General features: G+C 34.6%; 1 protein-coding gene across 7 annotated transcripts; it reads left to right on the top strand.

The window, feature by feature from the left end:
* Nucleotides 1-3,254: 3,254 nt before the first annotated feature.
* On the top strand, nt 3,255-10,111 carry LOC114409616 (AUGMIN subunit 8-like). 7 transcript variants are annotated; one of them, XM_028373125.1, is made up of 8 exons: nt 3,255-3,425; nt 3,580-3,638; nt 4,924-6,365; nt 6,492-6,611; nt 7,357-7,473; nt 7,556-7,645; nt 7,958-8,065; nt 9,614-10,111. In XM_028373125.1, the coding sequence occupies exons 3-8, from the start codon at nt 5,052-5,054 to the stop codon at nt 9,677-9,679; spliced, it is 1,815 nt and encodes a 604-aa protein (XP_028228926.1). In that variant the 5' UTR covers nt 3,255-3,425; nt 3,580-3,638; nt 4,924-5,051; the 3' UTR covers nt 9,680-10,111. The 7 variants fall into 7 exon arrangements, with proteins under 7 accessions (XP_028228926.1, XP_028228922.1, XP_028228925.1 ...); XM_028373121.1 differs by having other exon boundaries at nt 3,580-3,663; XM_028373124.1 differs by having other exon boundaries at nt 3,580-3,663; nt 4,921-6,365.
* Nucleotides 10,112-11,249: the final 1,138 nt, after the last annotated feature.

Raw genomic sequence — 11,249 nt, 5'->3', positions numbered from 1 at the left:
TTTGTTTTAAATTAGCAAGATCAAAATGAATTAAGCCTAGCAGTTCAGTTTCACATTGTATAGAAGGACATGATTTCTTAGTTAATTTTGATTCAACACATATTTCACATTTCTTACTTTGTTTATCATGAATATTAATTAAACCTAGTTGTTGCAATTTCATAACATACGTTAGATTAACATGTCCTAATCTAGCATGCCATATATCATAAGAATCAATCAAGTAAGCAGAAGAAGATGCATTCTCATTAATCACTTCAGAAACATTGAGTACAAAAAGAGCCTGATCACAATAACCCTTCCCCACAAATACATTATTCTTAGTCATAACTATCTTATTAGACTCAAAGGATATCTTTACCCCAAGCTTTCCCAACAATGCTACAAAAACAAGGTTAACTCTGATAGAGGGGACATGTAACACATCATTCAAAGCCAGTGTTTTCCCAGACGTGAGCTCGAGAAGAACTTTTCCCTTTCCTTGAACTGGAGTAGTTCTCAAATCACCAAGATAAACTTGTTCTTCTCCATCCCCCACAACAGTGTAGGAGGTAAACATACTCTTATTAGCACATATGTGTAGCCCTAGAGTCTACCACCCATTTGTTCACATTGGTGACAACATTCACTTGAGAAATGACCACAACAATAATGTCATATACTTCAACTAGGTTAGCCATAGGCTTAGGAGGATCATCATTTCTCACAACTACGTACCTGCACTGAGGAGCAAAATATCCAGGCTTCCCACAAACAAAATAGGCTCCCTTTTTCTTAAAAGAAGGATTAGAAGTAAGAGCACATGGGATGGGATTAGAAGGAGCAACACATAGGTTATTATATTTGTACTTATTCTTGTTATTGTGATAAGTTTTGTTGACATGCCTCTTATGAAACGGTTTGTCTTGTACCGTGTTTTCCTTGGCAAACATTGATTTGGTCCTTGCTCCAACACTTTCCTTCCTATTTGTTTCTTCAATGATAATGTGGGTGATAAAGTCTGGTAGTGACATCTGTTTGTGCCTATGCTTTAATTGTTGTTTGTAGTCTGTCCAGGACTCTAATAGCTTCTTAATTAGGAGTTAAAAAATGAACTCGTAATGCAGAGAGATGTTTTCAGTCTTTAAGTCTTCTAGCAGCTTGTGGTATTCATTGATTTGTACCTTGATATCTTTTTCTTCGTTCATGGTCCAACGTTAGTAATTGGAGATGATGAATCTCTGTCTCACCACGTCCTCGACAATGTATTTGAGTATGAGAGAGTCCCATATCTCTTTGGGTTCCTTGTAAGAGCAGTAGACATCGAAAAGATCATTAGACAAGACACTTAACAAAGTGTGACGACATACCTTATTGGCCTGAACCCATTGTTGAAGTTGATTGGCTTTAGCAATGGCATCAGGTTTGGGAATGGAAAGAGTGAAGACAACTCCATGCATGTCCAACAAGGTATGAACGCGTTCTTGTCACTGACGGAAGTTTTGGCTAGTGAAGACCTCCATTTTTGAGACGTTAGGTAGCGGCTTGGCAAAGGTTGCAGTTGGTAGTGTGAGGTTGGAAGCGTTTGCATTGTTGACAGGTTTTGCGGCTTCAACCATGATACAAACCTTTTAAATTGTTGTTGCTGAAGTTGAAAATCACGAACACGGTTGAACTTCCTGAGGCATTACCGTCATTAACCAATAATTTGAATAACTCAAATGAAAATTAAACCAATATAAAGAAAATGTGAGACAAAGAAATTCGGAATTATAAATAATATATAATAATCTTAAAAAAAATTCTTTTAAAATAAACATTAAAATTAGAATGTAACTAACCAGGACCATCCACCTTAGCACTAACATCAATCAAATGATCCCGAAGAAGTTCCTTGGCTGTTGGTATAGGCGAGGCATGGACCGTCAAACAACACCCTTTAGCATTAGTTTTTTTTCCAAAGGAAAGGTAATACAATGGTTCATAGGGTGAAGAAGAGTAAAATTGATGTCCAATCTATTAGAAAGGACCCAAATTCCTCCCGCATGCCCTCGAGCTTCTTGGACAAATTTCTGATCATAACCCAAACCCTTCCAAAACAACTCCCCTTTATGAAAAGGAATGTGAGTCTCCGTAACAAAGAAAAGAGAAGACTTGTAAGTTTTAATCATTTGTCTCATGTGTCGGCGTGTTGCTTAGAAGCGACCAAATTGTCTGTAGTGTCTGTTTTTATAATAAACTAGGGGAAGAGAGGCTGCTTCTATAAATTTTTTAAATAATAAAAAAATAGAAGTTAAATACAGTTAATAATTTTTAAAAAAAAACTAATAATATAAAAGCATTTGAAAGCTAACTTAAGTTAAAAGAAAATTTTAAAATTTTAAAAATGGTTTAAACGTAAAATTGTCAAGTGAGAGTGAAGAGTAATTAGATGATTGTTACCTAATTTTGGTTAATAAATTAGTTTTAATTTATATAATTAGAGATGATTGATTATTGTTATTACTTTAATATTATTAAGAATAAGGATAAAATTATCTAAAAATTGCGGAGACAAAAAAATACTTACACAAAGTTATATCCTCTTTAAATATTGGTATAAATAAAGAGTTAAATCATTAAATATACCTAAAAGGCATAACGTATCAAAACATGTATCTATTATGTATTAGTAAATTATTTTCATAATTTTATTTAATATCATCGCATTTCCATCTAGTAAAAGCTTTTTTTTAATGCACATCTAGGAAAAGCTAAAAACAAGTAGTGGGTATTTTTATATTTTTTTAACAAGAAGTAATAGGTATAACATGATATGTGTTCCTCTAAAAAAACATGATATTTGTACTATACCCAAAAGTAAAAAAGATCTACTTGATGTCATGCTTTTGATAGTAGTTGAAAGAAATTAATTACATATTAGGGAAATATTTCAATAAAAAAGTATTTAAGGTTTTAGTTTTAATGGAAGCAATATCGAAATTTAATTAGTATGACCAAATCTGCCATCATATATATATATATATATATATATATATATATATATATATAATTGTTAATCTTTCCATAAGATAGTTACTTTAAGTTAATAGAAATGAAAAGTTAGCTAAACTAAAGTAATTAATACTAGGACTGATAATTAAAGACTAAGACTAATTAAAAGTAGGTGGCGCGAAAACAACTGGCCCTACTGCTCGCTCCATTCCAAACTGAAACCGTTTTCTCATATCTCCGTTTAATTTATTATTATTTTCTCATTTTAATTGGTTTTTTCTTAAGAAAACTCTTTTATGCAGTCCGAGACTCTTTCCCTCTTTCATCGCCGTCCCCTCTCTTCATCAAAATAACAAAAACACCCTCGCCGGAAAACTATTCTCTGACGACTGGCCGTTCTCCCTCCCTCCATCTCCGGCGACCGGTTTTCCTCCTTTGATTTCGGCAGAATCGTAAGGCTCTGGTTAATTAATTTAATGACTCGTTCATTTAAGTTTTGTGTTTCGAGTCGCCTAGATGCACGGAATTTCTCGTAATTGAGAAATTATTTTTGTTGCGGTTAATTTCCGTTTTCCGATTTTGCTCTATTTGATTCTTTCGATCTAGATCGCGTCGCTTACCGTCACATTATGCGGGAATTACTTTGGCTTCTGGCTCTGATTAAGGTTAATCTCTTGTTTTATTCAATCGGTAAGTTTTCAATTTTCTGTGGTGAATATGATTCAATGAAGTAGCGTTTGTTTTGTACCGTTTGTGCTAGATTCATCACATTAACAATAACAATGAAACACTAAACGTGTCTTCTGTAAGAGAGACACGAACCTACCCGTCCATCCAGACATCTGTCATGGATCCCTCTCAGAACCCTTTGTTTCTTTCTAAATCTACCCCCAAAGTTTATGGTTTTGTATTTCATCGATATTCATTCTGTAAAATATGTGGATGGTCTAAAGCGAAATTACTATTTTTATTAATTTACACTTTTTTTATTGATTGGTTTATTTATCCTTGCAGTTGCAGGAAAAGATGCGTGTGAATTGTTTGCTTGTTTTTAACCACGCAAATTTTAATTTTACTAGAGTATTTGGGAATCAAGTTAGTTTTATAGGGATGGACAATGATCGTCCCTGCACGTGGACATGCATGTCTTTACCGATTTCCCCGAGAACATTACCACCTGCGACTACAACCTTGGATTAAATTAAGAAAATTATAATAATTGCGCACAGCGTACAAACAAAACAAGAGACGTAATTTAGAGGAAAATCATTAATAAATAAACAGATAGGAGTATTATTATTACTACCACTACTAAATAATGTCAAGTATTCGGGGTGGTTCACATTAGGGAAACCTACAACATCGGTTTGAGTCAACAAGTGTTATGTGTTACGCAATAGATTTGATGAAAAGGGGTTGTTGAAGTGGAGAAGAGGATAGTGCGTTTTTATGTGGAGTGAACCCATTTGCCAGCACACACACAAGACCCGACCATGGCACTCTCGTGAGAGAAACGAAAGGGGAAATTTTTTTTATGGCGTGTACCTTACTTACCCTACGCACTTCCTCTCTCTTATCCTACACCATCCATTATCTTAGTCCACTCACCAGTATCCCCAATTTCCAAGGGGATCCCTCCTTCCTTTTCCTTCCGCTGCAATTTGTATTGTGCAGTTAAACGATAACCAACGTCTAATGTTAAATGCTGCACGTCGAGGCAGTTTCAGCGAGTTTCTCTCACCCATTACCCCAAATGTTGCTGCCGCGTCCTGATCTGCTTGGATTTGGGCTTTATTTGATGAGAAAAACATACCCACTTGGGTGTGATTGCAAAATTCCTTCTCCAACAGATCTGAGTCTCTGTAAAGATGTGCGCTTTTTGCATTTATTTATTCATCTCACATTCCCTTTTTTGACGCGTTTTAACTCTTTTGCCTTTTGTGGCAGCAGATTTACAGCACGGAAAAGGATCTCCTTTCTAGATAATTTGGTGAAGGCGGGACACATGATTGGCAAGGCTGCTGAATCTTGTTAGCTTGATGAAATTTCCAATCAATGTCGTCTGTTAATTAGGGTGAATGGATGTATGTGAATCAGGGAAGAACAAAACTCCAGAGACCCCAAGAGTAAGACCACCCTCGGTTCTGGCAGAAAAGAACAATGCAGAAAAGACCACCAGACGCTCAAGAACAAGGGAAATTAGTTCTAGATACAAATCCCCTACTCCTGCTAGCCCTTCTGCTCCTCGTAGATGCCCTTCACCAAACCTTACAAGAACAACGCCTGCGTCATCCTCTCACTTGTTTCCAAAGAGGTCTCTCTCCACAGAAAGGAAGAGGCCCTCAACTCCGACTTCCCCAACGCCACAAAGACCTTCTACGCCTGTATCTGTTGATGGGAAATTGTCATCCAGAAGACTATCGGGTACCCGTTTGCCGGACAGTCTATGGCCTTCCACTATGCGAAGTCTGAGTGTTTCTTTCCAGTCAGATACCATTTCCATACCTGTTAGCAAGAAAGAGAAGCCCGTTGTTAGTGCTTCAGACCGCACTCTGCGCCCGGCTTCAAATGTGGCACACAAGCAGCCTGAAACTCCAACCATAAGAAAGCCTACGCCAGAGAGAAAGAAAAGTCCCCTTAAAGGGAAGAATGCTTCTGATCAGTCTGAGAATTCAAAACCACTTGATAGCTTGTCTTCTCGGTTAATAGATCAGCATCGGTGGCCAAATAGAATAGGTGGGAAGGTATCTTCTAATGCATTAAACAGAAGTGTTGATTGTGCTGATATCAGAACGTTGAACACTTCAGTTCCGGGAACTGGTGTTTCTTCACTGAGAAGATTGTCATTGTCTATATCAGGTGAATCCAGTAAACCCTTCCAAAGGGCTTCTAATGACGCTGTAAGGCTATTGTCGCTTGTTGGAAGTGGCAGAATAGGAAGTGAGGTGAAATCAGTTGATGACTGTTTGCCACAAGAACTAAGACCTCACAAATCTTTTGCTGCAACTCCAACCGATAAAGCAGGACTTGCATTTGCTGGAGTCAGATCTCAGTCCTTGTTTGCTCCTGGATCACGACTGCCCTCACCTAGTAGGACCTCAGTGCTATCCTCTTCTAGTTCAAGAGGTGTCAGTCCATCTAGGTCAAGACCATCAACTCCTCCTTCTAGGGGGGTTAGTCCATCTCGAATTAGACCAACCAATTCATCCATTCAATCAAACAATTCAATTTCAGTGCTCAGCTTTATTGCTGATTTTAAAAAAGGGAAAAAGGGTGCAGCCTACATAGAAGATGCTCACCAATTACGTCTTCTCTACAACAGATACTTGCAATGGAGGTTTGTCAATGCAAGAGCTGAGGCTGTACTTTATATCCAAAATGCAATTGTGGAGGTATTGCTGACTATCTTTGATGACCTGTGTACTCTTTTTAAAGTAGTTCTTCTGCTTCACATATGATGACATATATCAAATAATTTGGTTAAATTGTATTTACAAAATCCTTATTCAATGGTGCAGAAAACTCTATATAATGTATGGATTACTACTTTGTCCCTGTGGGAGTCTGTTATTAGGAAGAGGATCAATCTTCAGCAGCTGAAGCTCGAACTTAAGCTGAACTCTGTTATGAATGATCAAGTAATGTTTCTCTTTTTTCTGAAATATATTAATTATATTCCCGCTTTTATTGTTGATTGTACACTGTAGCTTTCTTTCCCCTTTTCCCTTAAAGGATAATTTAACTTGAGATAGTTATTAGGAGATATAAGGCCGGCCCAATGGTTAGGGAAGGGTGAAGGGAGAAGGGAGGGGGGAGAGGTCGTGGGTTCGGATCCCTCAACTAACATTTCTAACAAAACTAACATTTGCTGATAAAAAAAAAGTGAGATATTATTAATGAAAACATAAGTGATGCAAACATACGCCATTATATTTAAAAGTTATTTTTCTTATACTTTCTAGCTTTTGATTTTGTTTGTTTAACTTGGAGTATTGGAAGGAGTATGGATATAATATCTGAAATAGTTTTGGAGGGGTTAGCTTTGTGTATTGTGTGAGATACTGAAATATTGTACAATGTTGAGGTTCAAATTTCCCTTGCTATGAGTGTGTGGTGGAGGGCGAGCCCTGGTGCAGCGGTAAAGTTGTGCCTTGGTGACTTGGTGGTCATGGGTTCGAATCCGGAAACAGCCTCTTTGCATATGCAAGGGTAAGGCTGCGTACAACATCCCTCCCCCATACCTTCGCATAGCGAAGAGCCTCTGGGCAATGGGGTACGAAGTAAATGAGTGTGTGGTGCTATTTTCTCCTCCTTTAATTGTTTCCAATTTCAAGACTTAGCGATGCATTTTTAAATGTGGACCTTTTACAATGACTGAAGCAGATGACTTACCTTGATGATTGGGCTGTACTTGAAAGAGATCATATTGATGCTGTATCTAAGGCTGTGGAAGACTTGGAGGCCAGCACTCTTCGTCTTCCTGTAACTGGAGGAGCAATGGTATGTGTTGCCGGTAGGATACTATTTTTTTTTTATAACTGAAGAGACAATGACTTCATTGCTATGTTTTACACTTTTACAGTCAGATATTGAGCATTTGAAGGTTGCTATCTGTCAAGCTGTTGATGTTATGCAAGCAATGGCATCTGCAATCTGCTCTTTGCTCTCGCAGGTGAATTGATTGTTTTCTACAGGATTTATATAATATATATTAACAGTGATGGGTATAAATATAGAAAATTAAGTTTTTCAATAATTTGCATCATTGCCTTGGATGTGTCTATCCAACTATTTTGCAAGCCAATGTATTTTTTACATCTAAACCTCTGTTATTTTCACTGGTTGCATATTCAACTTTTTCTTCCTTTGATCTCCTAATTTGTAAAATTAAAAGTTTGAATTCATTGGTAAAGGGCCCAAAATTATCATCAGATCACGTGATCTATCCTTGGTTCTCACACCATGTCATTTTTGTCTGTGCTAGGTTGAGGGCATGAACAATTTAATTTCTGAAGTTGCTGCCATAGCAGTGCAAGAAAAGACCATGCTTGATGAATGTGAAATGCTACTGGCTTCAGTAGCAGCTATGCAGGTGAGAGTCATGATATATGTTTTCTTGAACATGAATTACATACTGCAAATATCTCAAGCTTATATTGCATATAGCGATAAATTAGTAGGAAGCAAATTTCATTTTTATGTATCAGTTATACAGTGTGCATTAAATCATTTCATCATAATGGATTAAAGAATCAAAAAATTTACTGTAGGTCTAGATCATCAAGATCCTAGTTTAATTGTAAACCAGTATCATTTCTGATTTCCTTACTGTGCTAATTTTTTGATATATTAGTATCTTTCTTTCGGGCCTGTCTTTCTTTGATCAAGTCAGAAGCATATTTTAAGGACAGTGAAAATTCAGATTATGGAGTTTTCTTGCTCTTGACCTACACTACATACCTCATTCTTTACAAAAAGTAGACATGCCTCAAAATATTGATAATCTGTATATTAGCATGGGGGTTTGATGAAGATGCCTTTTGAAAGGGTTTAGCTGTTTAGGGATTTGGTGGCTGGCTGGAGTCTATCTCTCCTTTCCCTCACGTTATTTTCTATCAATGGGACTCATATTGTTTGTCTTTGTTTCTTAAATTGTAGAGTTTCCACATAAAAAAAATTATGAAGAGTTTTAACAAGTTTGCTCCTAGTTTAATTACATTTTTGGTCCCTATAGTTTGGATTGTAAGTCCTCAAGTTTTTTTTCAAGCCAATTAAATTCCTGTTTTTAAATTTAAGCAAAATTCTTAACAAATTGAATCGATTGAACTGTCTTTTGCCCAAAACTAACCAACTAAAACATCCAATTCTACCCAAAAAAATCTCAAAATTTCCCTTCTTTCAAACCATAATCTACATGCCATACTCTACATCTTATAAAATTTTATCAAATTTTGACTAATTTTTTTACTTCTAAACTTGTACAATTATTTCATATTCCAAATCTATCATAAACCCCTAAATATTTGGATAAAAGAATAATAATTTGAGAATTTTAAGTGGAAGAAAATCTACAAGGAGACCAAGTTCGCATAAGTTTTAAAATAGAGGATTTAATTAGTGAAAATTAACTTGGAAGACCAAAATTTCACATTGTCCAAACATGAGGGACTTAAAGTGTAATTAAGCTTTTAACTTTTTCCAGCTTACCCTGGCTGTATTCAGGCCAGCTCAATATCTAAGTACAACTACAGTCTGTATGCCTTTATTGATTATCTTTACTTCGCACTCCCTTGTTCCTTACATCATGACCACATGATGTTCTACTCGTTTTCCCCTTTGTTCCACTGAGCTGCATTCCATCTACTTGTCTGATAAAATTTAGGACAAAGACCTTTTCATTTCAGGAACATATACTGTGAGGTAGCTGATAATGTTCCAATTTGACATATGATCAGTTCTTGAGAGGGTACTTAGGGAAAGCCGGATATTTCATTTTCATTTCTGTTTGGAGATATTGTAATGTTTTATAATGGCAGGGCATCCCTTTGATCACGCACTTGCATAAATAGAATAGAATGCATTGCTACATCATCATCATCACCCTGTGATGTTAATTTCTGATTAATTATGCCAAAACCAGGTTGAGGAAAGTAGCCTTCGGACGCATCTTATGCAAATCATGCAAGCTTTGGGGATGAGCAAGTAATCAATTTCGAAAATTTAAACAAGCACGAACCACACCTGCCGCCAAGCTAACAAGTAATAACTTATCTCTTGCGGCTTCAGCCTTAGTATCCATCAGTATCTAATATCTTTCAGGTTCTTTACCTTTGTAAATTTTCAAATAGTTTTTTTTTTCCGGTTAAATATGCTGGAATTGATATTGTTTTATTACCCTTGTTTTTTTCTTCATCTTATTCCCCCAATACTAGAGCTGTAGGTTTCCACTTGTAATTTTGTATCAGGCAAAGAAAAAGAAAAAGAAAAGCAATGAGCAAATATCTTCCAAATTTAAGTTTTGCTATTATCATATTTATCAACAGCTTTGTAATTTTATAGCAGAAGTTTCTCAGCATGGCTGAGGTTATATATTATACAAACTGGCTTATTGCAAGTGAACTGAATAATATTGCATAGATGTCCCGAGAACCATAACATTTTTTCACCCTGACATTTAAAAAACTAATTAATATCTTAAGAATAGTTATTGTGGTTAATGAAGAGTAATATTTAATATTATTTAGATCATGAACCTATACGATGGATAGATTAAATATGAGTAAGAGTAATTGTATATCAAATAATTTTATAATTTTTTTGTATAAATTCTTATTTAAAAAATAATTAGTTTATTATCTTCATCTTTTCACATATATAATAATTAAAATTGTGAAGAAACATATAAAATTTTCAAGACAGGAAATATTTTATAACAACTGAAAGAATAACATATATGAAGTTAATGAAGACATTGAAAATCCTAATTATCAATGGTATGACCACATCCAACAAAGAACATAAAAATAAGAAGATAAAATAATATACTACCTCTATTAAAAATTTGACTATGCTTTAGCTTTTTTATCATTATTTTAAAGCTATTGATGTTTTATAAATTTCAAGTCCAATTAATTAAATTTTCACATATACCCTTATTTAAAATGATTAGATTTTATTTGTACAAGGAATATTGTATTCATAAATTAATTAAAAGTATTTTAAACTTATAAAAAGTACTTCAAAACAATACACTACATTAACTTCTTATTAAATAATTTACACTGAATATAATAATATTTTACATTTATTAAATATTCCTTAATATCCCTAAATATAAATATTTTTAACTAATTCACACCCTTTAAAAAAGTTAACTAATTAATAACATTAAATTTGTTGGTAATTTATATTATTTTATCAAAATTACCCTTAAAGTTATTGGGAATTATTATCTCTTTCTAATTAATTAACGAGTGTTAATCTTTTTTTCCAATCCTTATAAGAGAAAACACATTTATTATAAAGCAATTAAGGATATTTTAGTAAAAAAAATTAATACAAAAGATAACATAAAAGAGTCTTATATTTAAAAACAAAGTAATTAATGTTAATACTAACCTTAAGCATCAATAATTTTGAAAAAAAAAAAGAAAGAAAGCCGTGCATTAAATTAACCAAATATATTAAATATACATGATGAATAGTCACTCGTCAACACATCCTAGGTACCTCGCTTATTCAAGCACATGTATATAGCAATTAATACAAAATTAATC

This window comes from Glycine soja, chromosome 4 (assembly GCF_004193775.1).
Source record: "Glycine soja cultivar W05 chromosome 4, ASM419377v2, whole genome shotgun sequence".
In the NCBI taxonomy this organism is placed as follows: Eukaryota; Viridiplantae; Streptophyta; class Magnoliopsida; order Fabales; family Fabaceae; genus Glycine; species Glycine soja.
This window is presented reverse-complemented; position numbering and strand designations above follow the sequence as displayed.

Bases quoted from the DNA above. Each gene is read 5' to 3' on its own strand.
- LOC114409616 (XM_028373123.1), top strand. From the start codon at position 5,052: ATGGATGTATGTGAATCAGGGAAGAACAAAACTCCAGAGACCCCAAGA. The intron at 7,646-7,957 runs GTGAATTGATTG...TGTCTGTGCTAG, and splicing joins TCTGCTCTTTGCTCTCGCAG to GTTGAGGGCATGAACAATTT. The intron at 8,066-9,613 runs GTGAGAGTCATG...TGCCAAAACCAG, and splicing joins CTTCAGTAGCAGCTATGCAG to GTTGAGGAAAGTAGCCTTCG.